The sequence below is a fragment of the Polistes canadensis genome, unplaced genomic scaffold, assembly GCF_001313835.1.
Source record: "Polistes canadensis isolate GaletaPanama2010 unplaced genomic scaffold, ASM131383v1 scaffold_348, whole genome shotgun sequence".
Taxonomy (NCBI): domain Eukaryota; kingdom Metazoa; phylum Arthropoda; class Insecta; order Hymenoptera; family Vespidae; genus Polistes; species Polistes canadensis.
Window position 1 is genome coordinate 33652 of NW_014569895.1, and position 26919 is coordinate 60570.

Consider the following 26919-nt stretch of genomic DNA (forward strand, 5'->3'; position numbering starts at 1 on the left):
ATATATTATAATATACTATATTTAATGAAAATAAAATATTAAATATCACTATTTAATATATTCACACCTTTTGATCCACTAAAAAGTAAATCCGTGGTTGCATAAATAGTCAGAACAGCTTTACTATGTCCCTCCGCTATATGAGAACATTGTAAAACTGCTCGAGGTTGAGCCTAAAATATACAATAAATTTTGAATAATATATTTATATGATCATAAAAAAATAACTTTAATTAAATGAATTTAAATACCTTTCCCTGATATTGGGAAATGATTCCCTTCATAGGCTGTGGATCTACAGACATTGGTTGTCTGCTAGCAGTAAGTCTGGAGAAAACATTTTCCTCACGACTATTGAAACGTCGATATGTCGTTGGTGAACCGGGTGGTGAAGAAATATCCGTATGCGCTACCTGTTCCCTAATTGAGGTGTTTATTATGTTAGCATGTTAGTTAGCTGGTAGTAATCAGCTGTAATCCCAATTAATAGTCATGCCTTCATCGTATTTAAACACAATGCATGCGGGTGCACAGTAAGTACTATAATTATAAACCAATATAATCGATTAAAAAATACATATATGTACGTGTAAGTTTGAAGTATATGGCTTAGTCAATTATCGAATAAATAAGTTGAAAATTACTTTGACATAAATCAACATAGTTAACGATAACGTCATGATGTAACATGAAATATTAATATTTTGTATCAGTTTGGTAAATTTTTTTAGCAATTTAGAGTTAAAAGATAAGCGAAAGCACATACAATTATATGAACAATTGGATATAGAATATTTATATAAAGGCATTATAACGTATAAAGGAGGACTTTATATAAACATTGTTACTGCACAGTATTATGGAAGGATTATTTGTGCAATTATTTATTAACTCCGAACGATACAAAAGTAAATCTTAAATATATACAAATTGAAATTTTTTGTTTATCAAATTTTATATTTTTTACACATGTAAACAATTTCTGATCATTCTATTATCATAATGTGATGCAAAGCACAAAATGAATGTTGTATATTAATAAAGTTGTATATAAAAAACAAAAAGGTAACATGTTTTTAGTTTATAACTATAATACTTATAATAGCAAATATTAGCAGTGTTCTTTAACAAATAGAATCTAGAGAATGTTGTATAATACATAATTTTCTTCTATATGATACATATGTTAGTAACATTACCTGATAATATTAACTTATGATAATCAACAAGTAATTTAAATTCATTTTACACGAAATTACTTTAGAATTGAATACAAATTTATATCTGTAAAAGTAAAGTAAACTTTACGGTATTAAAAAAGAAAAACTTCTCTTTATTTTTAACTTTTATTTTTTTTTTCTTCATTTTTACAGATATAAATCGTATATTTGTTACTATTCGCAGAAATGTTGTTTTCTGCGTATTAGGCAATATATTATTTTTTGTAAATACCGAACACGATCGTATTTCGATGTTGGAATTTGTATAGTTTTCTTTTTTTTTCTCTTCTTTATAATCTATTTTACCAAAATGCATTCTGATTTAATTTGAATAAATATTGAATTTATTTTCACTATATTTGTATTTATAATCCATCTTGTTATACTCTTGTGAAAGGCACCCATTTATTGAATGTAAATTCATTTCAGGAAGATCACCGTGCATATAACAGAGCATTGAGACAAAGATAAATAAGAAATACGAGAACAAAGATGTACTGCAGAATTATCACTCACATAGAACCTCCTCCAGGATGAAGTGGACGTCGCAGTGGTCGAGGTGACGTACTATCACGACGACTCAAAGTTGGCGATCCACCAGTTACACCTGTATTATGTTGACTTCTAATAAGTACTAATCCTCTAGAAAATTGACAAGATGCGGTGTACTTGAATGTTTACAGTATAAAAGTAGCAAAGTACAAAAATAGAAATAATTGGCAAGATGATTTAAAAAATAATAATGATTATTAATACAAAGCATTTTTCTAAAAGCTGAACCTACTTTAGGCTACCAGGTGCACTGGGTACCCTTGTGAGCGGATGATTGTGGTTTTGATTTTGATCTTCTACTTTGAAATTTTCTGGACTAGCATGCACTCCGTAGAGAAGCTCTTGAGGTTGAGTTGTTCTTCGCCTCACTTTATTATTTCGCTGTTTTTCTTCCACATTTATTATTTGACTGTAACTTTCACTGCTATACATAGAATATATAGACATAATATAAAAATAAAAAAAGAAACTAGGCAAGCTTTGAATATTATAATATCGAGTAATAATTTATATATTGACTGGCCGAAATTAACTTAACTACAGCTTGTTGTACTATAGAAAACGAATTTAAAATAATTTGTTACTTTCTGCTTGGAAATTAAAGCAGATGCATCTATGTGGATCGAAATTTATTAGTCAAATAATAAAAATTATTTTACTTACTTATCAGGAGACGAACTTCTTGAGCTAGGAGGACTATATGTCGTTGTATTATGATTATTTGTAAGAGACAAAAGATCTCTGTCGCGTAAAACATGTTCGAGTAATTGATGCTGCACGTCGCTTTCTTGTGCTACTTGATTTAAACGCGATTTCATATCTCTTACTTCAAGTTGTTTTTGTGCAGCTACGTAACTTTGCTCGACTGTAAATGCCAGCATTCTTTCTAATAAATATTGAGCTTCGTCTACGGTACGAATAGTGGAAATCAATGCTTCAACACCAGGTTCACTCTCTACTTCACCATCTCCCATCTCTACCATATCTCTTTGACAATCGGCTATACTATCCTATAAAAATCACCTTGATTATAATATCTTTATAAATAGATAGATCAAGAATGTAAATAAAATTCACTATTACCTGTAAATAACTTATTTTACTTTTAAAATTATCGATTTCTTCGTCGATATCAGTAGTATCCCCTCTGCTAGTTGTAATAGTATTTCTCTGTTTTTGTAATCTATCCAAATCTCTACCTAATTCATCTCTCTCCTGCAATAATCTCTCCATTTCTCTTTCTGTTTCAGCTGCAGCTTGTTTTGCCAATGCTTGTTTAGTAATAGTTCTCTCAAAAGTTTGCCACCGTTGTTTCAATGATTTTGGATTAATAGGTTTGGACAGTGTTCTACCAGCCACTTTTTGACTGAGTCCTCTATCTCTTTTTCTTAGAGCCGATACTTCCTCTTGTTTGCGCCGAAGAACTACTTCCTTTATCCTTTTATCAGCTTCTAAAGATCTAATCATATTTGCATTTCTTCTACTTTCTTTACGTAATTGTGCAATTTCTCTATTACGTTTTAATTCATTTTCTTTATGTCTTTGAGCCTCTTCTCTCATTTTATTTAAAAGTTTTACTTTAGCTCTCTTCATCTCTGCTAATTCATTTCGAAGTCCACGTAGTCTATTCTCATTTTGAGATTGACTCTTAAGTAATCTCGCGTGTTCTTTTTTCGCCGATTGGAGAAGCCGCATTTCTTTCTGCATGGCAGATATTTTTTTTTCATATTCGTCCCTTAATTTTTTCACTTTTTCAGTGGGTTGCGTTGGCTGCTGTTGTAAAGAAGATAATACCTTATCTCTTTCTTCTTGCGTATCTTTAATGCGTGCTTGCAACTGAGCAAGTTTGTCTTCATAATGTTGCTTCATAGATTGTAAACGTCTTTGAGAAAGTTCTAATTCTTGAATTAAACGTTGCTTAACATCGATGTCTGACGTTAAAGCTTCTAATTCACGGCCCATAGCTTCTTCTTCTTCATCTTCCTCTGGAACATCCATTAGAAGATTAATATATAAACGATATTAATAAAATACACAATATTAATAAGCATACCTTTACGATCTGAATCATCATCGGAATCATCCTCGCTAATAGACTCTTGTCCGTTTTCTGTGTCATCAATTTCTGTTTCATCCACAGCCTTATTTGTAACATTAGCATTCTGTGTTTGTTGCTCTTTTAAAGCAGCCAATGCTTCTACTTCTTTTTGTAATTCTTTTTTAGCATCAATTAAAACTGTCGACGAATCACTTTGTAAAATATATGAACTATCTCCATATGCATTTGCAGCATTTACCTGCAAGCAATATTTAGTCAAAAATAAAGGAGAATATACAATAATAATAGCATAATAATTGCTCTTGCGAATATATAATAGCATACCTGAATCTGTCGCTTTTTCAATTGTTGATACATAGCCTCTGCTTCTAATAATCGAGCTCGTAATTCTTCTATTTCTTGAACATATCCTTGGACCAAGCTAGTTACCTGTTCACCACTTCCACCCGATGCAGATACCCATTGTCCTGCTGCTTTCTCTGCTAATAAAAGTACATTTTTAGCAGTCAATGCCTCGACCGTTTCAGAGAGTGCTTTTACTCTTGTTCTAAGACTTTGTAGTTCACTGTTTAGCATTTGATTTTCGTGCCATGCATCGTTCATACCATCTTCACCAACAACCCTTTTCCCTGAAATCAAGATATATGAATAAAATAGTAAATGTAGTCAATAGTTTATTATATAGAGAAAACATTTATATACATATGTGTGTATGTGTTTGTGTGTGATGTGTAAGATACCTTGTCTATATTCCATTAATTCTAATTGAAGCTGCTGTATTTCTCTTCTAAGAGAAGCAATCGTTCTTGAACTCTTATCTTGATTAATAGTAACTTTATTCTTTATATTTCTAGCTCTATTCGCATATTTTAAAGTACTTAAAGTTTCCATAAAATCTCTATCGCTTGGTGAAACACAAGCTATCATAACAGTTTGACTATTGCCTGTAAACACGAAATTTAATCAGTGAATATATCCTTGAAGTTCTTTTATCCATTGTATATTTATTATTACCTCCTAAAGAATCTTGCAGTAATCTAGTTAATTTTGAATCTCTGTAGGGTACATGTAATGCCTTTTTTGCTTTATCTCCAAGTGCAGAAATGACATTTCCCAGTGCCAACTATAAAGTTACAAATTTCTATGATCGTAGAAGAATGAAAATTATATTCTAGATTATTTATATGATAGATATTGTTATACCTACCAATCCACAGTTTATAGATATTCCTTCTTTTGCTCTGTCTCCAGTAGCACCTGTTCTCTTTAGTCGTTCTGAACCAGCCAAGTCAACAAAATGAAATTTAGCTGTTAAAGTTTCAAATTCATTAGCTGGTTCGGTACCGCTTGTATCCACGTCAGCATCCGGATCTTCCACTCTGATGCATCGTTGTTGTTTAACATACAATGTAAATATTGCATGTGATCTTGAAGATTGCGTGTTCATTTGCGTGGAACCGGTTGTACGCGACAATGCTCCTAAACGTAGATATTCCAATGCTTGTTCCGGACTAGTTACGATTCTCGGCTCAACACCAGCTAAATGTATATTGCCAGCTGTATCTTCGTGAATTCGTGCACCACCTCTCGGACCACCTGGTTCTAATAAATCCTTTAAATCTTCGTTATATAGTTCTAAAAATTGTGCTGTAACCTGTTCAAAAAGAAAATACTATATCAATAATTCATAACAAACGTGGTAAACAAAAATATTATCAAAGAATAAAACCTTAAATTCTGGTGGCATTTGTGTACGTTCTCGAGCACGTTCTTGCTTTTCTGCTATTCCTTTAAATAAGTGTCTAATGGCTCTAGGAATTATACCAACAATATTGTCATCAACTTCTACATCAAAACCAGTACCCATTGTATATGTTTTGCCCGAACCAGTTTGACCATAAGCAAGTACAGTTGCATTGTATCCATCTAAAGCACCTTCTATTAGGCGAGCAACACATGTCTCATAAATAACACTTTGACCAATTCCCGTATCAAAAACATAATCATAAGTGAAGGCCTTGTCTGGTCCAAGAAAGACCTGGGGTTCTCCTGGAGGTACTTGAGTACAAATCCGGCACATATCAATTACTTCTCTAGCTACTTGAGGCCTTATTCTGTAATATATAAATATAACGTTTTAATTAATATAAATTTTTATTCAAATTAAAACGAAAATTAAAATTAATAACAACGTTTAATAATATATCTTAATTGAATTTTTTTATTAATTTTGAAATACTAATTCACCCCTTAAATAAAGTGCATTATTATTCAATTCGTATATAAAAAGATAATTTCTAAGATAATATATTTTCCACTTGACAACGTTGATATAATTTTTATTCTCGTATCAGCAAGACAAAAAACGATCCATAAGAAAAAGTGAGAAGGTCGCATTTTTTCCTTCACGAAGAAGAAGAAGAAGAAGAAGACATACACCTACATATAATAATCATCGCATAGAAAATAAATATATGTATACTATAAACAGAAACCTGCTGGTATAAACCCGATATACTACGAACTACGGGAGAAGAAAGGGGGAAGAAGGGAGGAAGCGACCCATTCATCGAAAATCAAGTATCCAGATACCTGAGTTTTCGTTACGCAGCCGGCAATAAAACCTACACACGCTTGTTTCTTATAAGGAGATATTATGCGATCAAGCGATTTAGCATTTAGAAGCTGCGTAGAAAATATGACAACGCCTAGAATAATTGCGTTAATAAACTATGCTGGATAAACAATGAATATGATAAGTGTCGATTACAAATAAAATAATGAATATTACGTCGATAAGATTTATTATACGTAAATCATAGTTATTTAGATTAGAGAAACAGCATTCTCTTTCGAATGTTTTAAACGAAATTCTTGCATATATACTATTCTTTCTTTTTTCGCGAGCATCATGCGGACAAATCAATAATATCGTGTGTTATGTCGCGCCAATTTGTAGCAGACGCTACCGCAAATAGCGTATTTTAATATACTTTTATTCTTTTATTTTATATTAAATATTACGACGTATTAATAAAAAGCCATTAGCTTTTATTATTTTTTTTTAAATTTGTTATTCGTATCGAATCGATATCGGAATAACATTTTTACTCGAGAGAAAGAGAGAGAAAAAAAAACAAAGAAAAAAAAGATAAGCATTGAAAGAACTAATAAAATTATTTATTACTTTTTACCCATTAACATTAAGAATTCGTATAATATTTGTAAAATATTCTCAAAGATACAAATTTTCTTAATTAAAAATCTTCCACGTAACGTAAAAAAAGTGAAAGTTACGAAAGCTGCAAGAGAAAACAGCTGATTGTTGTAATTTTAAAAGTAATTAGAAATAAAATAAAAATAAATGTAATTATTTACATAGATAAAATTTAAGTATAATAATAATCTAGAATAACATTTAAATAAAATATGACAAGACATATCGATAAAAAGTATCCTTGAAAAAGTGCAATTTGATGGATATATGTAGGAATACGTACGCGTTAGTAGAACGCTACGATGAATATTTGAGAAGATTTGTAAGCTGAAAGTTGTGACATAGAGCCATTGCAAGATTTGATATTAAAATTGATCCAACTTACCGTACGGCAACGCGTACACTCGAATCATCAGCCATTTCGATGTTATTATTAAAAGCGTACTGAATTTTCAAGTCTTCAAGCAATGGGATCCTTAGCGAAAATTTATGATAAAAATTAGCACTAGACTAGGCCGTAGAATTTCATTCGATTAATTTTTACGTTACTTCAATGTGCTTCCTTGTTTTGTGCGGCGCACGCATTAAACGCGCCGATCGTGAAAATTCCGCATTTTTTCGGAACAACGGGCTTAATTGAGAAAACGAATTACGCTCGGACATTTCACATAATGCGAGGAAAAGTTTTTAGTATGCCTATGTTGGTCCAAGGACTAGATGGATCGGCAACTCGAAGAGCAAAGTAATGTACGTCTTCAGTCAAAAGTACTAAGCTTAAACAAAGATTTTAATTATATTTTCATTCGCTAGATAACGCTGATCGAATATTCTTATCATTTTTAATTTGATATCAATTATTTATTTCTACATAAAGTTATTTCATAAACATATATTAATTATCTATGAGGAAATGTAAATATGTTAATTATTTGAAAAAAATTAAAAATCGAAACAAATTGTTTTATCGACAGAAAGAAAAAACATTAACGCCATCTCTTAGCAAATCCTTCAACACGACGACAAAAATGTTGCTGTTTTCATTCGATCAGTTACCGACTTATACGTGTTATCGACAATAAACAAACGAAATCCCCATCAGACTTGTAAACATCGGTTTTTGTCAACTTTGCACAGTTGTAAGAGTCCCTTAGGAACATACACTATGCCAGCAGTAAGATCTAGTATTTGATATAATTTCAAAAACATCGTTCTTGTCAAGGTCGTATGGGACTTTTGTAAAATAAGATCTAATTTATGTAATTCCGAATTACATAAATTATTAATTAACTCTACAATTAGAAAAATTAACAAGTATTTCCCCTCGTATTTTTATTTCTTTCGTCACAAGTTTATAATTGATTAAGACAGTACACAAGATAATTTAGTATAATCTGTTTATTTACTTTATAAGAACAGATGCATCAAATTGAACGAGATTAAGTCCAATGTCTGCCTCAATTTTATATCTTGCTGTAAATTGTCGAACCACCTAGATACATGAACGTATTGTGCCTTCTCTTGGTGACTTAATTCACTCTGCAACAGTAAAAGAGGATAGAAAGATTATATTGATCCGCATGACTTACTAAGGATTCTTAAGGGGTCAGAACTAATTTTATATTTGTCTATCACACGTATTTTTACCATTATTTTATATAAGGTATAATAAAGTGTAACATCTGCAATAGTCTGCTTCGTACCACTTAAATAAGTTTGATCACTCAATACCATATTTAAGTCCTATAATGAAAAGAAATGAATAATTAATCCAGTTACAGTATTTCTTGATAATTACCTAATCTTGTTAATTACCTTTAAAACCTTTCTAACATTGGCAGAAGTATCTGCATAATTAATACAAATTACAATATATTCCAACCATTGACGTGTTGAAGCTTGCGTCTCTTTATCATTGCCAAGTATGTCAGGGTATTTAGAGTTTTTTACCAAAGCTTGTATCAAAGTACTAAAGTACAAAACAGGATCATTCGCTTGTAAATTACTAATATTCGTTATCTACAAATAAATTAAAGCTAAAATACATGAATTAAAATACTATTTCAATATTCTTTTTAAACTAAATTGACATAAACAAAAAATAAACAAGCAATTACTCACATTACTTTCACATAAACGTAATTTATCCGATGGAACATCTAGATATTGAATAATTTTTTTTATACATTCGACGTTGCATACAACCATTTTATAAATAAAATTTAATCAAGAAAACGTCGTTAATTGTTCCAAGCAATAATTTAGAAGTAAATATAGGTTATGTTAGCCTCCTTGCAATGCATTCGAAACAACCATACAGATGGCTATACCATAGCTAGAATTTAATTATACCATAGCATTAGTTTTTTTCTCAAATTCAATTCAAAATAAAGTTGAAAATTTGATTCTCTGATATATTACGAGGCTAGGTTGAGCCTCGGTAAAAAAAACCTTTATTTTTTTTTTTAAAATAGAAGCAAGTTTGAGGGGAAAATATTGTTTCCATGTTAGGCTCAAAACTTTTCAATCCATTCGCGTATTTATATATACATACGATACATAAATTATTAACGATAAATGTATTTTTATTTGTTAATTTTATGATTATAGTAAAAATAATTAAAAAAAAGTACTTAGAATTGCATGGATTTGATTACGCAAAATACAAACTACTTCTTTAAGCATTACGAGTGAGATAGATAGATCAGTGAACGACAATCCTCACCTTGAGCAACCCTATCGTATATTACGTGACATGTAATGCTTACTTACTAACACGAATATTACAGTTCTGCTCTAAAAGAACTTAGGAATGCGTTTACGTAAACGTTATGTTAGCGACGATTTACATTTTTTTTTAAACTGTAATCTACATTTGTATATCTGTATGTTCATCGTTACTAAGAAGGCTTTATTTATTTTCTTCTTTTCAAACGTTGAAAAATGTTTAACGTTAACGCTTGATGCTAAACTATGTAAACTCTTCAATAAGGATTACAAATAAATTCGAATAAACGTATTATATATTTATGGTTTATAACTTTAAGTACATATTTATTCAAAACATACAATTTTTGTCTGTAACAACATTTGTATAAAATATAGATCATAAAATGGAGCATTTACGTTTGTAAAATAACTCAAACTAGAAGACTGGCTAATTTGTTTAGAAAAAGTCGGACTTTTGAATATTTTTTTTATAACTTTCAAGAATTTCAAATCAGATTCGTTAAAATATTTGTATAATTTGTAAATGACATCTAAATATACGAGACAAGTATAAAATTTTTGCATAATTGTAATTAGCCTTTTATGATCCTATTAAAAGATTTTCAATGAGAAAATGAATTAATTGGACATATGGATTCCTACTTTATGTAAAAGAGATCAGAATGAATAAATTCATTCATTAATCTATTTATAAAAACAAGAAAATTGGTTCTGAATATAAATCAATTAATTTACAGTGTTCTATTAATATAAATAATTACATATCAGTAATTCATAATAGTCAATTAACTAAATAATCAATAATAATTTAATTTTGCCTTTTAATTTCTTGGCACATTATACCAAAGAGCTAAATTTACTCAGTCAAGATAATCGTAGAAAAAGAAAAAGTAATAAATTTAAAATTTCTCACAATAAAGTTTCATTCAAGTTTTCTCTTCTCATATATAACATAATATATGCACAATTTACTGTATAATATTAACACAAACTTATTGCTATATATGGATGTCGTTAATAAAATTATATTTGTTTTAATAGTAAAATATAATGAAACGTGAATAGTTTCATAACTATTAAGATCGTAACATAAATAAATTTGATTGCAAGTATAAACTTATTTATGTTACGATCTAATATACTAATATATAACAGGTTTTCAATACCCATGGTAGTTGTATGCAGTTAAATGCAGGTACTTTAGTTGTATACATATCTCTTATGACTAAGATACTTAGAATAAACGTTTTTCGTAAGAAAACAGGCTATGGACATTTCCTTCTTGTTGAGCGGAAGGTGTCCTTCTCTCAAATCTTAATTCACCGCTATATGTCATGGATCTTAAACTGGATACAGATTTTGCACCAATGTCTTGACATCCATGTTTTATACCACAAAGTAAATAAGGAGCAAATTTGAAAACGGATCCCTTGTCGACTATGGAACCACTTACCCCTTGAGCTACTTTTAATTTATCCATTTCATTATGAAAATATCTATCCATGGCTGAACCCTTTGCATCGGTTCTATTCATGGCTTCTAAAGAACCCATCCCTCTATACTTTTTCAAACGAACTCCATCGCTGAAAAAGTATTCACCAGGTGCTTCTGAAGTTCCAGCTAATAATGATCCCATCATAACCGTTGAGGCACCTAAACTAAGGCTTTTGATAATATGCCCAATAGATTGTACACCACCATCAGCTATAACAGGTACTCCAAATTTTCTGGCATATTCCGCTACTTTATAGACTGCAGTTGCTTGTGGTCTACCTACCGCCATTACTTCTTGAGTAATACAAATAGATCCAGAACCCATACCAACACGCAATGCATCAGCTCCTGCTTCTATTAAATTTTTAGCTTGAAGACTGGTTACCACATTGCCTGCAATTATTTGCAAGTCCGGATATTCAGATTTGATATATTTAATCATTTCAATTTGGTAAATCGAGTTCCCTTGAGATGAGTCTAATACAACTACGTCGACTCCAGCAGCTGTTAAAAGTTGTAATCTTTGCTTATCGGAATTACGTGTTCCAATAGCAGCGCCTACTAATAATTGCTTATTCTCATCTTTGCTGGCGCTCGGATAACTACGATTTTTCTTTAAATCTGTTCTCGCCATTAACGAAATAAGTTCTCCTTTTTCATTAACTATAGGAAGTTTTCCTTTCTTTGATTTTTCCAGTATTACATTTGCTTCTTGCAGCGTTACGCCGGCTGGTGCAGTGATCAAATTATCTAATTTCGTCATTATCGATTCCAACTTAGTATATCTTTGATAAGACGAATCTTCAAGGAAATCAATGTCTCTGGAGGTTACAATGCCTAGAAGTTTACCACCTACTTTTCCACTATCCGTGATTGGTACACCAGAAAATCCATGTTCTGTTTTTATATTTAACACTTCATTTACAGTATGCTGAGGCGATAGCACAACCGGATCTCTAATGAATCCATGTTTATATTTTTTTACCTAAAAAAATATATTTCTGTATGTTAAATTATGTTCAATCAACAAGTAGAGAATATTTTAAAAATTTTAAATATCCTGAAGTTAAAAGGAAATTTAAAGGAATACTATGTTAATATTCCATTACATATACCTTATGGACTTCATTAGCTTGGTATTCTGGTGTACAATTATGGTGTATTATTCCGATTCCACCGCAAAGAGCCAAAGCAATTGCCATGTCCGATTCCGTAACAGTGTCCATTGGAGAAGAAACCAAAGGAGTTTTTAACATTATCTTCTTAGTAAGTGGTGATAATAAATCCACTTCTTCGGCAGTAAAATCAATATATCCTGGGAGAATGATGAAATCGTTATATGTAAGCCCATCGCCGTTAGCAAACAGTTGTGCTGCCGTAAGACCATCGTCCGGTAACGGCAGATCTCCTGGCATCTTGTCACTTATCATATAGTCGGCCATTGATACTAATATATACTTTTAATTTGTCTAATTATTATAACTATCGTGAATTTTATTCTTCCACGTGGTTCCTTATATTTCAAAGAACAAATGTTAATTCTTGGGAGAACCAAAAGTATACCCTCCGTAAATCAGGCAAAGTGACCGAAAAAAACGCGTGTGCGAGCCTTATATATGTTTCGTATACTCTCCCGCCTTCAAGATGGCGCCATCAAAGCTTCCGAAAGTACACGAAGTTCACCGAACAATTCACTTGTTTTCATGGTTACTTCCTTCATAATTTTTAGTGACATTTATCTAGAGAAATACAATACTACCAATCACCAGCCGTGATTCTCAACGTGGAGTAATTAAGAATTAATTGTTTGCTTTGAACTTTTGTTTTTTTTATTTTTCTCCTTCACGAATGTCATCTATTTTGAAAACTTTTTTGCAAAAAATATCTTGCATTTTTATTGAAAATCTTCTTTGTTTTTTTTCTTTATAAATATTAACAGTATGATCTTTCACGAGTCCTACTTTCTTTTTCTTTTTAAGTTCCTTAAATCGTTTAGTTGGGAAATGAAAAAATAAATCTAATTTATTTACACATTTATATTTTAGAATGTTTATGAAAAACTAAGAAAATTTTTTATTATACATGTATAAAATAATCTCTATATAAAAATAATAAATAATATATGTATATCAAAAAATACTTTTCATCTTTCATTTTGTATGTAATGAAATAATCGCTAGCAACAAGTTTAAGAAATGCCGTTACATTTCTTACAGGCACGCTGCTGAAAATTACAAAAATCTACAGAAATTTATTTACTATATATATTATTATAAAATTCTAATAGCCATGCCCAAAAGGGAGAAATGTTGCCTTTATATATTTTATAAACATTCTTGAAAATTAATATTTCTTGTTAAGTCTTACCGGCTGAAAAAAGATTCTATAAAATGTATTAAAAAAACTACTAAAAGCTTCTTTAAAAGACGAAATCGTATAATCTACTATAAATTCGATATACGCCAAATCCTGGTAATCATCGTAATCTTCGTAAAAGAAGTAATCATAGATCATAGGTAAAAATACAACAAGGGCATACATTATGGTGCCGAAAAATACTGAAATAAAGTATATTTTAGAAATTCTCTTTAAAATCTATCTTATTCTATACACTTACGGATGGTTTTTAATTTAAGAAATCGTTTTTCGATATACTTCTCCTTCTTATGTTTAACTTTATGTACAAACGTAGACGACGTAATGGAATTTTCATAAATATCTGCGGGTATCTTAGAAGCTACATTTTGTATCGTTTTAATTTGAATTCCTCCTGTAGGATCTGAAGATGATCTGATATTTCTATTAACATATATTTGTTTTGTTTCCGTTGTATCGCTCAAATGTTGTACAGTGGAATCTCTAAATATTATTGAATTATAAATACGTATGTCTATATATTTATTTCTATACATGTATGATGTCAAAACTTACAGATTTTTATTAATTATACTTGATAGAGCTGAACATTGTTCTATTGTTTGTATTTCTGGATTAAATTTAGTTCGATCACTATAAATATTATTACAGAATAGTTTGCTTTTTCTTTTTTTAACATAAGGAGCGTCTAACGCCACTTTATGAAAATACTTTTGTCGTACATTTTCCATGTTGCCTGAATTTTGTTTTAATTTATTATAGTATTCCAGATAACTTTTATTTAATAGTTCTTGCGTTTTAAGAGGTATTCTTACAGAACTTTCAATAGAGTTATTTTTATCCAATCTTTCCAAACTATTATATTTATTTTCCTTACTCTGCTGACAAAAGACATCGCAAGAGATAGTGGGATTTTCAACCGAAGATTCCATCTTAATGCAATCCATATTTTTATCCTTATTTCTTTCATGAATAGGTTTCTTTAACATTAAGAAATGACAATTTTTATCTTTCGTATATTGTTCAATTTTCAAAAATCTTGTATCATGTTTATAGTTTGTTTGTTGATAACTTGGCTGTGTTAAAGTGCCATTAGAATTGACTACTCTGGATTTAGACTTTTTTTGAAAGTAAGATCTGGCTCTTTTAGAAAAATTAGCTCTTATTCGTTTTCGCCTGGATGTAATATGTGGTTCCGAAGATTGAAAGAGTTTTTTACCATATGTATTTTTTTTTAGCGACAAATTTTCTTCGGATCTCATTTTCCGCTGTTTACTTGAAGTACATTTTTTTAAATTTGGAATTTTAATAGATGTATAAGCACCTGAATCACTAATTTCTGTTGGTCGTTGATGTGATATAACTTTTAAATAATCGTTAGAACAATTAACATTATTATTATTACCAACAGAAATCGGAATTTTATTGTTGTTTGGTAAAGAAGAAGTATCATAATAATTTTCTTCAACTGTGGACTGTTCTGAAAATCTGTCCTCCGTTTTATTCTCTAAAATAAGATTTTTCTGCTTATCTCGAATATCTATAGTACCAATTTTTGCAGTATTTACTACTTCATTTTGTTTTTGTAGATTATCCAAATTTTGTTTTTCAAGCGATGATGTATGAATGTTTGTATCTTTTACTTGAAATTGCGTAGTTGTATATAAGTCAGTTATTGGCAAGGTAGTTGCAATATAAGGGGAAATATTAATCTCTCCCGATGGACAAGTCGATATTTTTAAAGGTACATTTTGATATGTAATTATTGGTACTTGTACATTGTAACATTGTGTTGCATATATTTTGTCAATAGGTAAAGGATGTACTTTTTTCTCCATTACAAGCAAGATTGGACTATCAGACTCCTAAACAAATACAAATTTAGCTAAATTAATATATTTAAATGTTTATTCATAATGTAATATTTGTATATGAATAAAGTTTCTAAAAATATTAATAAGATACTTAAATTGTATGAATGTCTAATATATTAATATACATACATTAGCAGATTGTAATGATTGATTTTTTGGTAGCCCTTTTAAATCATTGTTTGCTTTAGTTTCTAATATTTGTTTTTCATTACAGATAGAAGTTGATATTTGTTCACCCATAGATATTTCTTTATTTATGATATTTTTATTATTTTCTGAGCTGGGATCAATATTTTCTTTAATGTCTACAGAATCTATTATACTTGCATTATTTATATTTGTTAAATTTATTGTATTATGATCCTTTGCTACGTTAGCTTTACACTCCAGTGTGTTGTTATCTCCCACATTACTTTTTTGAAGTAATCCTCCATTTAGAAGTTCTTGTTTAAATTGATTATTATTACATTTAATTACTTCTTCATTTTCTGGCTTCTTCATATTTTCTTGTATTATCTGCTGACTATATAAAATATTTATTTTAACTGCTATAAAGTCTATCGTGAGATTTATTATAATTGCAACTAAACTTAAATATTTCTTATTAATAATCAAATAAACTGTACATATTTAAATTTCTCTCAGAAGCAGTTTTGTTCATCGTTTTGCAGGGAAATTGTGATCTTTCTAAGATAAGAGCAGACTGCTGTGGTTCTTTCAAATGATTATTTTGTTTATTAGACTGTGTCGTCGGTATAGTCTGATTTTTAACTGCAGTCGTACTATATAAAATAATAAATATTATATTTTAATCAATTATTTTTTTTATGTATAAAACATCCATTTTTTACATCGTAAAATATTATACCGCTTAAAACGAGGATCCAAAGAACTTGGTTTCCTTTTCATTGTATTAAGTGGTTGATAGACGGAAAAGTTTAGATCTTTCATTTCCATTGTTTTGAATGATCTGTAATTTAAGAAGAATTTCTTTCACGTTTATTTATTACTGCTTAAAAACGAAGTAATATTAAAATTTCTATGAGATTATTTAATATATCACTTACTGACATTGCGGCGTACGTACTGTAGAACGACTTTTCCTTGGTGTATCTGTTAATGTAATAATGTATGGAGGATGAATGATGTCATCGGCATCATCTGCTAATTTACGTTGTGGAATTTTTGGCCATGATGGATCTTCAGGTAATCTAAATTGATGTAACAGTTTTTTGATTTAAATGTAATGTGTTCAAACTTTGTTACGTATATTAAAAATAAATTATAAATTTATATAATTTACCTTAATGATCCAACATTGTATTTTTGTGGAACTGGTAATAAATTTTCACTGTTTACTATGGTAAAATATATTAAATAGAAATATTATTATAGTATGACTTGTGGCATTAATCTTGCATCAACATATTTACCTTTTATATTTAATCTAAGCGCAGTTTTATCATCTAAACATGACATATTGAAATAATCGTACATTTCAAAATGACTCTCTTTAATTTAAATAAACTTTCTTTTGCGTCCAGAGTTAATGTAATAATAATGCAATAAAAAATGAAAAATTATGTAACTATGTATATTGATTACATTTTTTTTCTATTGATAGTCTTTCAATTCATTTAATTTTTTTCTTTTGTTTTTTATTAAATCACGTTTTTAATATTTACTTACATATCTATGCGGATAACAAAATTTTCAATTGATAAGCATATATTTTAAAAATACTTATTAGAATTTCTATTTTTTATATGAAAAATTGGATAAAAAGAAAAAGAAAAACCAGTGTCGCAAGACCTTTAAGGTTTTTGCGACTCTGTTTAAAATACAATGCATTTAAATTTACATATGTAAATAATGTATATAAATGACTATTACTGTATCTATTATAATTGTTTATTGCACTTAAAATTATACAATTACACATATGTATATATTATATTATATATAATACTTAAAATTTAATTATCAATATTCTTGTCCAAACAATATATTAATATATAAGTTTCAAAGGGAATTATAGACAGTTAATAAATCTGATGAACAATTTATTTTGAACTGTCGAGTATGTAGATAAACAACTTCACGTCGAATATTCGTGTAGAATGATGTTTGGTGAGAAATTGGTGCGAAATAAAATGCTTGAGGAGGAGAGGAAACCTCGAATGTTTGAAATAAGAAGAATAGGGAAAACACGGAACCTATATACAAGGAGGACGATCGCAGTGCTATAAATGTGGCTACAATATTCACAATGAGAGGATGATTTCTATTGCCACTAGAGAGCGCGTCGATTCGCATGGTCTGATTTTTCAAATATATATAGGGTGCGTTCCACTAAGCGCTCACAATGATCAAAATGCTCCTTTAGTCGTTCCACATAACGACCGCGGTCGTTGTGGTCGCGGCGGAAACGTCATTACTAACGCTCACGCGAAGCTCACAACGACCCATCTGAAAACGTGGGTCGTAGTGAGCGTTGAGAAAATTAACGGTTTTTTCGAAACTGACTACAATAAAAATGGCGACCGTGAAACTGACATGAAGGATTACAGATTAAATCTTAACCTCTTTAATCTTTTACTTTCTTTTCACTACCTCGCCATTTGTATTATTACCTCACGCTCAAAACGCACCATAGTCCATTCCACTTGAATTTACGACAGTAACGCTCGTAGGTAAGTGGAACGGGAAAAACTGTGGTCGTGAGCGTGATCGTGTGAGCGCTTAGTGGAACGCACCCATAGTATACACACACACACACACGTACTAAAATCTGAACCCTCGAACACCATCGCCGCCCTTGTGGAGAATTATCGTACCCGATGTATCCTCATTTTCAACGTCACAAATTCGACGAGAACGCCTATCTCGATTGTCCTCCTTGTATAGAGCTTCGTTGGATGAAGAAAGAGAAAGAGAGACATTGATAAGTAAATGAATATGTGTAGGCATACCACACGCTATATATACGACATATATGTGCGTATGCTAGGTTATAAAGCAAGAATCATCAGCCAATCAGAAGAGTAAAGGGGGAAAAGAGGCTGCAGCGCTTCATAAGCTATTTCTGTCACGTAGCGTATACATTTATTTTCTTGCGTACTTATGTATATCGAGTTAAATTTCGTTTCTAAGCAATAATATTCCTATCAAAAAGTGACACATTACGTATATATATATATATATCTCTAAAGTATACGAATAGATTTTTTGTTGTGAGAATATACAGTGATTATATTTCAGGGTGATCGTGATTATTTGATCACTCAGTGACAACAATGTCCGTGATTATGGATTGTTTTCAACAATAGCGGACGTATGAAGTTTTATCTCTGTTTCTTTAAAGCAATTTCGCGAATACCATTTGACTCTACCTCGATTTACACTTTTTTTTCATTCACCTTCGCGTTTATACGCTTTATTAAATAAAATAAAACGCAAAAGATAATTTCCCCTCTGAGACAATCAATTGGCGTCTACAACTAACCGTCTTTAACGTACTTTTTCAATACAATACTTTTAACGTACTTTTTCAATACAATACTTTTACCCTTGAAAAAAAAGCTTAATCCTTAATCAAAATCTATAAGAGCAACGTAAGTCCAGTCTTTCATCAGTGATTTGTGATGTACAAGTTCAGTGCTGAAAGAAAAATTATTACTTCTACAATTAATTTCGTACATTCAAAAAGGAAAGGAATTTTCATACACCTGAGAAATATGAACAGAAACTCAATAAGTCTTCGAAATCATAGAAGTTTTTTGACATTTCGTTTATATTGAATTACTTGATTGAGTTATTGAAAAGTAAATCAAGTTTGATATAATAGAAAATTCATCACGTTAGATGAAGCAACACGAATGATCTAACATCGTTTTGTGTTGAGGAATGCACAATAAGTCTCTAGTACAAAATCACTGTTTTTATATAACGTAAAGAAAACCAGTGTTGTCATAATGAAATTGCTAGAGAGTACACGATTTGAAGCTATAAACAGTGCCTTGTTTATTAAGACCGGAGATAGCAAGATAATTGGAAGGTATGTGCCAAACTAAATATCATTTCAATGTATCATTAGAAAATATTAATATCTTTTATTACAGGATTGAAAGTTATTCTTGTAAGATGACAGGAAATGATAAACAACTGTACAAACGTTTCAATGCAGAGCAAGGAGTCACACCACACGACCTTCAAGCTTTATCACCACCGCAAACATCTTTAGGAACATCACCCGCTCAAAGATATTTTAGGTATTAATGGCATAATTACAATTTCTGTTTTTGCCTGAATGTTTATAATTTGTTGATATTAAGCTATTAATCCCTTGCAAACACACGGAGCTGTGTGCCAAAACCAATGCTATATTTAGTATTTTGTATGTTTAGGCTTTAAAGCATATCACAAGTCTTATACAGTATTTTATAGTGCAAGGGATTAATATTTTTCTATAGTTGATTGATTCATAAGTTAACATTATTTGTATATTTATATATTTAGTCATAGTGTTTCTGGTGACGAAGATGGACCTTTATGTGATACAATAAGCAGAAAAACATTATTCTATCTGATTGCAACCTTAAACTCAGCTTTTCATCCTGATTATGATTTCTCTGATGCCAGAAGCCATGAATTTAGTAAAGAGCCAAGCTTACAGTGGGTAATGAATGCAGTTGATAGCAATCTTAGCGCAACTGCTGGGGATCATTATCGTACTTTACGTTCCGCTCTTTGGGGTGCTATTGGTGATGAAATATCATTGACCGAATGTGATATTTACAGGTGAGATTATATGAAAATGCTTTCCTATATTCAATAAAACATCAGATCTGAAAGAGAGTGGTAAACTACACCATTGCTTCAAATAAATGTATAAATAATATAACAAATACAAATATTGTAGCTATAATCCAGACTTTGCATCAGATCCATTTGGAGAAGATGGATGCCTGTGGTCTTTTAATTATTTCTTTTACAATAAAAAATTGAAACGTATTGTCTTTTTCACGTGCAGAGCAATTAAGTGAGTAGGAAATTCATTTTGAATATATGAACGGCTTGTTACGAAATTGGTATAAGTTTATTTTTTAAAGAAAATTGAGAAAACATAATTTTGATATATTTCATTTATAATTATATTTATATTTATACTATATATAATAAAACAATTTAATAAACTTACGCCATTTTCATAAGAAACGATATATAGAAAAATATATTCATTTATATTAATATATATATGTACGTTACTTTTCAGCCCCCTTTATACATTAGATTACGGGATAAGTAGTGACTTTGTGATGGACGAAGAAGACGAAGATCGTTACTAGATCTTTTATATATGATCACACACACAATTTACAACTGTTTAAACTTAGATTATCATAACCTGTTGCCTTTAGAATATTGAGAAAGCACCGTGGAACGGATTTCATGATGAACATAAGAATAATGAGCAAAGCTTGTGGTAGGGATATTAGAAATGAACTAGCATGTGCAATACCGCGCTCTGTTCGCTCCACTTGCTCCCAGAGCGCGCCATAAAACTTTCAAATAATACATACTAGTACTTTTTTATTTGCATTTATAAATTCTTAAATATTACTAATATTCATTGATTATTTTGATCAAACTACTTTTAATCCGTCGAGTTATCGACACACACGCGTATAAGAAAGCATTAAAAAGAAATATTTTAAGGTAAATAAAGTGCTCATATTTAATGTTTTATTTAAAAAAAATAAACGCATAAAAGCTGCACGGTATTGCACCATTGCCTTTTACATGAACGATCACAAGAGCTCTACTCGTCCCATCGCGGTTTTTGATTCTTGCAAATTAAACTATAAGGCAAAAGGTTAATTTCATCTATTTTTTGTATGTACAACTTTTTACATTCACTCTATAATTTAAGAAATATGCATACATATCTATAATTTTGATTTGGCTTTACATGTCATATATTATATTTATTTAGTAATTTTTTTTTAATTCGAACAAGTATGTGTAAGACATTGACAATGTACATATCTATAATCTATTGTACATGCAATAATTAATTATTTTCTTTTCTTTTCTGTTTAATGTTATAAATATTAATCGCGACCTCTTTGGTAGTATTAAATAAGTTTGAGAAGGTGTTGATAGAAAAGTGACCCGAACCTATAAAAGGTAGAGAAAAAAAGACAAGAAGACAAATATTAACAAAACGTAGTTTATTTTGTAGACGAGAATCTTTATCTTTCATATTAGGAAATGTATTAGATTATTTTGGGTGAAAAACTATTTTATTTTATTATTCAGTGTGATGCGTTATATCTTATAGATTTATTAGATCTTATAACATCAAATGTTGTGATCACTGATTAATTCTATTATGCGAAATATGCTGTAATAATTGTTACTAAGCTTTCTGAATGTGCAATATCTCAATATAGTGCACTTTTATTTAAAAATAAATAGCTGAATTAGATTTTATTTAATAGAACCTACGAGATAAAGAACAAATTACTTAAAATCATATTTGAATGTATATATACGATAAAAAAATATCAAAATTTGATGCAAAGTTTGAAATCAGTAGTTCACAATATCCTTCTTAGTAAGAACTTTCATATCTATACTTTATTAAGCAAACGATAGTTAATTTACGAAATAATTGATGTCAAGTAACCATTTTATCATTATATTTTACTTATAACTACATATCAATATTACACATATTACATATTCCGTAATGATGTATTACATTTGGGCAACGTTACTTTTATAGTGTAGTCATTAAATTTGATATTAGGTAGACTAATAAATGCCGTGAAAAAAAAAAAATATATATCTATTCCTTTTATAACTTTTAAATTCATAATAATTTCTATTATTCATTTTGCCAAATTACTTACCAATTTATAGTGTATTTTGTATTAACATATATATCTCATTTTAGTATGTATTGTTAAGCTAGTTTTGTGTGTATACCTTAATACAATTGGTTTATAGCAGGGCTTCTCTAACTTTTACACTTGGCGACAATCCTCTTTACCTGAACAAAGATTTTCGCAACTCTAGGTATAAATTCTATACTATCTTTTCTTTCACGAATTTGTTAGTTTTGTTCAAATTTCTGCGATCCTACACGGGGTTGCGATCTACACTTTGATAAGCCCTGGTTTATAGGAAAAATCGATAAAATTATTATATGCACAACACATGGAAATATATAATTACATCGACATTTACTTTATATTTAACAATATGTTTATCTGTCTCTTTTGAAATAAATATTTCAAGAAAATATGAATGTATAATAACATAATATTTGTTATCCAAAAAAAGTATATAATTATAAATGAAACAATAAAATTATTATATGAAATGATTGTTTCATCAAAGAACACGTTTTAAATTATACGATTTCCAAAGGATCAGCATCAACGATAGATACATTAACATTTACAGAATTATTTAATGCATTTGATAATGTTGATGCAAAACTTTCGAGAAAACCACGTTCGGAATTAGAATGATTTGTTAAAATAACATAAATTCCATTATGAATTGCATCGAGTATATCGTGATGTAACATTTCTCCTGTAAGATATAAATCAGCTTGTACATTTTTTAAAATGATTGATCCTGATCCTGCACATACAGCAACGGAATTTATAAAGCCATCTGAAAAAAAAAATAATTAATTGTAGTATCTTTAATTTTTAATGAAGATTTTGTAAATAACGTTATACCTGACTTCGGAGCATGGGCCAGCTTCACAAATTTCAATTTAGTGTGTTGTTTTACAAGACGTACTGCTTCGTCTATATGTATTTTCTCTTTAAAAATGCATAGACGGCCCATACCATTTTCTATGTTCTCACTTGGTTTTATTGGTTTACTACTATCTATCACTGTAATCACACATTACGGATAATAATTAATTAATAATATATGTGCTATCATAATAAAAATATTATAAAAGTATTATATTTTTAACCATTATTGAAAGCTGAAGCCAACCAATCATTTACGCCTCCCTTTATTGAATCAAATGCAGTATGTGGAGAATATACGGCTATTTTATTTTCTAAGCATTTTGCGACTATACGTTCCTATGTAAACAAATAAAAACAAATACATTTAACTTATCAATCGATCGTAGCAATAACTACGATTTTTTCGTTACCTTCCATGTTTTCATGGTTATAGATTTAAGTGGTAAAAATATTGGAGGATGATATGAAATGATCATATCCGTTGACAGGTTTAACGCTTCATTCAAGACATTTTCTGTTAAGTCGTTTGTTAACAAGATATTTTTTACGTCCTTTGGATATGTGGGTTCGATTAATAATCCAACATTATCCCAGGATTCAGCTAAAGATGTATTTGCGAATTTGTTTAACGCATCCAAAATTTCTTTCAACGGCAAGCCCATTTTATTAGCTTTTAGATCAGTCATGGTAGGTGTTTTATTGTAATGTCGGATTAACGTATAAAAACAAAACTTCTGATTTGTTACGAATGCTGGTAGTTTTCGCAACATCTATTTTCAAACCTAAAATAAAAGTATATTATTTAGTCAATATAAATATTACATTAGTAATATATTAATATAAAAATCAAATAATATATTATATTATTTAAATAATAATGAAAATACAATATCACATCAGTGAAAAACAGGGATAAATATAAGAAATATACATATTAATAGTGAACAATTATATTTACAAATATATATGACATAGTTCATAACAAATCTTAGATTACTATAATAAAAGTATATTTGTGAATGGCTTCTCCTCGTTGAAAATACTAGTTCCCATACAATTACTAAAGTTAAGCAATGATTAGTACTTTGATGGGTGGCTGTTTTGGAACATCTGTGCTGAGCTGTGTTGAGCAGATGTCGTAGGAAAAATTTCCCAAATCCGTAAAAGGAAGAGTAGTAATAGTACATTTATGCATTTTGCTCATTATAAAGCCATATTTTGACTAAGCCATCATCGCTAGCTGATGCAAGTTGACCAGCAATGGTAGGATTCCACTGAACAGAATTTACATCTTGTATATGTGCATTATTCATTGAGCAAACCATTGAAAAAGATGGTTCGTGCATATAAGAATCACTGTCTTCTTTAAATATTCTGATCATATTATCTCCGCATGCAGTTACAATTAATCCAGTTATCTTGCACCAATCTACATCATAAATAGCCCTAGTATGATATCCTGACAAAGTGCAAACGCATTTCCAAACTGGTTCATTATTTGTGATAGAGATGCCAATTGTGTTTCCAGCTTTGTATTCTTGCCATATTTTAACAGTTTTATCCTCACTAACTGTAACTATACGTTCACCAGTTTTATCAAAAGAAAGACTCCAAACTGTAGATTGATGAGATGCTAATGTATGAGAACACGTCCAGTCGCTGTCGAGTAGGTATTCTTCATATATTTTAACTGTATTGTCGTAACTAGCTGATGCAAGAATGTCTTTGTTAGGGTGCCATCTTATCTATGATTAAATGCAAACGAATATTAAATGAATGAAGTCTTTTTTATCTTCATTAATTGTATACAAGAGTAAATAAAGAAGGTAACAATATTGAAACAACTATAAAAGAAAAATACCTTTTTAACATCATGAGTATGAGCATTATTGATCGAAGCGCACTCATATTCATTGTCTTTTGCTTCCCATATCCAGACGGTTTTATCACGACTACATGTTGCAAGTAATTGCCCATTGGAAGACCAACTTACACTCTTAACTTCATATTCATGTCCTTCCAATGTCGCATTGCATTCAAATACTCCGGATCTTCCATCCCATATTGATGTAGTAGCATCAAAACTGGCAGAAGCAATGTAATTTCCACAAGGAGACCAAGCGATTTCTCTAATGGTTCTCGTATGACCCTGGGTTAATAACATAGTCGTAATCCAATCGGAATTAGTTTCTTTCCATATTCTAATGATTGCATCTTCTCCGCACGACGCAAGATACGTGCCTTTTGGATGCCAACAAACGTTCCAAACTCTTCCAGAATGTCCGCTTAATGTTTGTATTAATTCTAAGCTTCCCATTGTTATCTAAAATAAGAATCCTTAAAAGTTTATAAACTACATCATTTTATCACATATGATTGAAATTTTTTCTTATAATATTAAGTATATATTAAAATACATTTGTTAATACTTTATTAAGCTTTAGACATATTTTACTAATTCATTCAAATTCTAAATTGAAGCAGCAACGAAATTTGATATTTGACTTACTTTATTTTAGTAGGAATCTTGAAACAACGTTGATCACAAAACTAGGAAATCATATATCATAAAAATACACATTCGTGAGTAGAATTTTGATAAGTTCTTATCCATAAATAAAACCTACCGATAATTTCATTCTTTTCACCTAAATAATATGCTACGTGTACATAACTTTAAAATTCATTTATGGAAATATTAAAGATACCAAATAATCATGATAAATTGACAATGGGCTTAATGTAAAATGAATTTTTATTAATATTATTATTTTCATAACAGTTGTTATGTAAGAGAATTTATTGAAATATTATTTTACAATATTGAATAAAAATAAAAATTCATATTCACATTTAAAGTACTGACATATGCACGTACAGAATCGCATAGTATATAAAAGTGTGTTGAAGTATGTAATTTCCACACACATATACATTATACCGAAAGTTATGTTTAAAGAAAAGCTTGGGAAAAAATTGGAATAAAAAGAAAAGCAAATAATTAAGAGAGAGAGAGAGAGAGAAAATAGAATGAGACAAATACTTTCAAAGAAAAAATTAGTTTACGAAATATACAGTAAAATAATGTTATACGTACATAACTTTTCATTCGAAACGCGTGCAATTCAGCAAAAAAAATACGGATAAAATATAAACTACAAGCATAACAGAATTCCCCAGCATGTGCCTGGTTTAAAAATTTGTATAGGTATGTCCCTAGTATAAATTGTATATGGTTAGTAGACTGACATTTGTATTATATTATAAACAAAATACACACATTTGTTTATCATAGTAAACAAATTTTTAAATATTTTCCTTTACATTACAAGTTACAAGTGGTAATTTGAAGAAAGAAAAAGTAAAGCAACAGTATTTTGAGGTAAATTTTGTATTTTATATTTAGCGTATTATTCTGTAGTCAATATTAATTCTAAAAATATCAGAGCATTGAAAACATACGACGTTAGCAGAAAAAATAAATAAAGCGTACGAAGAGTGTTCGAATTTCGATAAACAAGAAATTTTTGAAATTGTAGACGATATAGAAAAAAATGTTGACTTATTTTCGAATAAGGGATAATAAAAGAAGAGAATATTTTCATTGAGATGAAAG

At 29.8% G+C, this 26919-nt stretch overlaps 7 protein-coding genes across 15 annotated transcripts in view; 1 reads left to right on the forward strand and 6 right to left on the reverse strand.

The window, feature by feature from the left end:
* LOC106791867 (kinesin-like protein KIF21A) overlaps positions 1–7821 on the reverse strand; it is a 9998-nt gene extending 2177 nt beyond the window's left edge. For 2 of the 4 annotated variants that reach the window (XM_014757842.1, XM_014757844.1), the window contains exons 1-13: positions 7434–7821; positions 5561–5945; positions 5039–5485; positions 4846–4954; positions 4572–4775; positions 4156–4460; positions 3826–4069; positions 2856–3757; positions 2436–2782; positions 2005–2196; positions 1737–1862; positions 252–420; positions 68–173 (exon numbers count right to left, since the gene is read on the reverse strand). In XM_014757842.1, the coding sequence (XP_014613328.1) occupies positions 68–173; positions 252–420; positions 1737–1862; positions 2005–2196; positions 2436–2782; positions 2856–3757; positions 3826–4069; positions 4156–4460; positions 4572–4775; positions 4846–4954; positions 5039–5485; positions 5561–5945; positions 7434–7468 (3571 nt within the window). In that variant the 5' untranslated portion in view covers positions 7469–7821. The remainder of the gene's footprint in view (positions 1–67; positions 174–251; positions 421–1736; positions 1863–2004; positions 2197–2435; positions 2783–2855; positions 3758–3825; positions 4070–4155; positions 4461–4571; positions 4776–4845; positions 4955–5038; positions 5486–5560; positions 5946–7433) is intronic. The other 2 variants (XM_014757843.1, XM_014757845.1) reach the window with 2 other exon arrangements.
* Positions 7822–8362: 541 nt separating this feature from the next.
* On the reverse strand, positions 8363–9945 carry LOC106791888 (eukaryotic translation elongation factor 1 epsilon-1). Of its 3 annotated transcripts, none has more exons than XM_014757877.1 (5): positions 9771–9945; positions 9167–9380; positions 8861–9014; positions 8693–8788; positions 8363–8584 (listed from the first exon to the last, which is right to left on the reverse strand). In XM_014757877.1, exons 2-5 carry the CDS (start codon positions 9202–9204, stop codon positions 8453–8455), a joined length of 420 nt encoding a protein of 139 aa, XP_014613363.1. In that variant the 5' UTR covers positions 9205–9380; positions 9771–9945; the 3' UTR covers positions 8363–8452. The 3 variants fall into 3 exon arrangements, with proteins under 3 accessions (XP_014613363.1, XP_014613360.1, XP_014613361.1); XM_014757874.1 differs by having other exon boundaries at positions 8861–9064; positions 9771–9941; XM_014757875.1 differs by lacking the exon at positions 9771–9945 and having other exon boundaries at positions 8861–9064; positions 9167–9553.
* A 126-nt stretch (positions 9946–10071) lies between these two features.
* Positions 10072–12898, reverse strand: LOC106791887 (inosine-5'-monophosphate dehydrogenase 1b). The gene is made up of 2 exons (XM_014757873.1): positions 12385–12898; positions 10072–12254 (listed from the first exon to the last, which is right to left on the reverse strand). Exons 1-2 carry the CDS (start codon positions 12709–12711, stop codon positions 11010–11012), a joined length of 1572 nt encoding a protein of 523 aa, XP_014613359.1. The 5' UTR covers positions 12712–12898; the 3' UTR covers positions 10072–11009.
* Positions 12899–13369: 471 nt separating this feature from the next.
* On the reverse strand, positions 13370–17058 carry LOC106791889 (uncharacterized protein MAL13P1.304-like). 2 transcript variants are annotated; one of them, XM_014757878.1, is made up of 10 exons: positions 16953–17058; positions 16823–16877; positions 16587–16730; positions 16388–16489; positions 16146–16301; positions 15649–16042; positions 14201–15510; positions 13887–14128; positions 13637–13827; positions 13370–13493 (listed from the first exon to the last, which is right to left on the reverse strand). In XM_014757878.1, exons 1-10 carry the CDS (start codon positions 17014–17016, stop codon positions 13458–13460), a joined length of 2694 nt encoding a protein of 897 aa, XP_014613364.1. In that variant the 5' UTR covers positions 17017–17058; the 3' UTR covers positions 13370–13457. The 2 variants fall into 2 exon arrangements, with proteins under 2 accessions (XP_014613364.1, XP_014613365.1); XM_014757879.1 differs by lacking the exons at positions 16823–16877; positions 16953–17058 and having other exon boundaries at positions 16607–16695.
* Positions 17059–17872: 814 nt separating this feature from the next.
* LOC106791879 (repressor of RNA polymerase III transcription MAF1 homolog) lies at positions 17873–22365 on the forward strand. Its single transcript, XM_014757862.1, has 5 exons — positions 17873–19576; positions 19641–19790; positions 20038–20319; positions 20441–20560; positions 20795–22365. The coding sequence occupies exons 1-5, from the start codon at positions 19494–19496 to the stop codon at positions 20865–20867; spliced, it is 708 nt and encodes a 235-aa protein (XP_014613348.1). The 5' UTR covers positions 17873–19493; the 3' UTR covers positions 20868–22365.
* A 385-nt stretch (positions 22366–22750) lies between these two features.
* LOC106791878 (NIF3-like protein 1) lies at positions 22751–24479 on the reverse strand. Its single transcript, XM_014757861.1, has 5 exons — positions 24388–24479; positions 23714–24085; positions 23525–23639; positions 23277–23438; positions 22751–23208 (listed from the first exon to the last, which is right to left on the reverse strand). Exons 2-5 carry the CDS (start codon positions 24071–24073, stop codon positions 22940–22942), a joined length of 906 nt encoding a protein of 301 aa, XP_014613347.1. The 5' UTR covers positions 24074–24085; positions 24388–24479; the 3' UTR covers positions 22751–22939.
* LOC106791877 (probable cytosolic iron-sulfur protein assembly protein Ciao1) lies at positions 24238–26495 on the reverse strand. Of its 3 annotated transcripts, none has more exons than XM_014757859.1 (4): positions 26401–26478; positions 25813–25853; positions 25165–25626; positions 24238–25048 (listed from the first exon to the last, which is right to left on the reverse strand). In XM_014757859.1, exons 3-4 carry the CDS (start codon positions 25618–25620, stop codon positions 24491–24493), a joined length of 1014 nt encoding a protein of 337 aa, XP_014613345.1. In that variant the 5' UTR covers positions 25621–25626; positions 25813–25853; positions 26401–26478; the 3' UTR covers positions 24238–24490. The 3 variants fall into 3 exon arrangements, with proteins under 3 accessions (XP_014613345.1, XP_014613346.1, XP_014613344.1); XM_014757860.1 differs by lacking the exon at positions 26401–26478 and adding an exon at positions 25931–26034; XM_014757858.1 differs by lacking the exon at positions 25813–25853 and having other exon boundaries at positions 26401–26495.
* Between the last annotated feature and the right edge of the window lie 424 nt (positions 26496–26919).

Excerpts from the sequence above, each read along its gene's own strand:
- LOC106791888 (XM_014757874.1), bottom strand. The coding sequence starts at position 9,253 with ATGGTTGTATGCAACGTCGAATGTATAAAAAAAATTATTCAATATCTA. Across the intron at positions 8,789-8,860 it reads ATGTTAGAAAGGTTTTAAAG|GACTTAAATATGGTATTGAG; the intron begins GTAATTAACAAG and ends TTTTCATTATAG. Across the intron at positions 8,585-8,692 it reads ATACCTTATATAAAATAATG|AGTGAATTAAGTCACCAAGA; the intron begins GTAAAAATACGT and ends TTACTGTTGCAG.
- LOC106791887 (XM_014757873.1), bottom strand. The coding sequence starts at position 12,711 with ATGGCCGACTATATGATAAGTGACAAGATGCCAGGAGATCTGCCGTTA. Across the intron at positions 12,255-12,384 it reads AAGCTAATGAAGTCCATAAG|GTAAAAAAATATAAACATGG; the intron begins GTATATGTAATG and ends ATATTTTTTTAG.
- LOC106791889 (XM_014757878.1), bottom strand. The coding sequence starts at position 17,016 with ATGTACGATTATTTCAATATGTCATGTTTAGATGATAAAACTGCGCTT. Across the intron at positions 15,511-15,648 it reads AATCATTACAATCTGCTAAT|GAGTCTGATAGTCCAATCTT; the intron begins GTATGTATATTA and ends GTATTTGTTTAG. Across the intron at positions 13,828-13,886 it reads TCTTAAATTAAAAACCATCC|TATTTTTCGGCACCATAATG; the intron begins GTAAGTGTATAG and ends ACTTTATTTCAG.
- LOC106791879 (XM_014757862.1), top strand. The coding sequence starts at position 19,494 with ATGAAATTGCTAGAGAGTACACGATTTGAAGCTATAAACAGTGCCTTG. Across the intron at positions 19,577-19,640 it reads GATAGCAAGATAATTGGAAG|GATTGAAAGTTATTCTTGTA; the intron begins GTATGTGCCAAA and ends CTTTTATTACAG. Across the intron at positions 20,561-20,794 it reads TTCACGTGCAGAGCAATTAA|CCCCCTTTATACATTAGATT; the intron begins GTGAGTAGGAAA and ends GTTACTTTTCAG.
- LOC106791878 (XM_014757861.1), bottom strand. The coding sequence starts at position 24,073 with ATGTTGCGAAAACTACCAGCATTCGTAACAAATCAGAAGTTTTGTTTT. Across the intron at positions 23,439-23,524 it reads GGCTTCAGCTTTCAATAATG|TGATAGATAGTAGTAAACCA; the intron begins GTTAAAAATATA and ends GTGTGATTACAG. Across the intron at positions 23,209-23,276 it reads GGCCCATGCTCCGAAGTCAG|ATGGCTTTATAAATTCCGTT; the intron begins GTATAACGTTAT and ends TTTTTTTTTCAG.
- LOC106791877 (XM_014757858.1), bottom strand. Across the intron at positions 25,049-25,164 it reads ATACTCATGATGTTAAAAAG|ATAAGATGGCACCCTAACAA; the intron begins GTATTTTTCTTT and ends ATTTAATCATAG.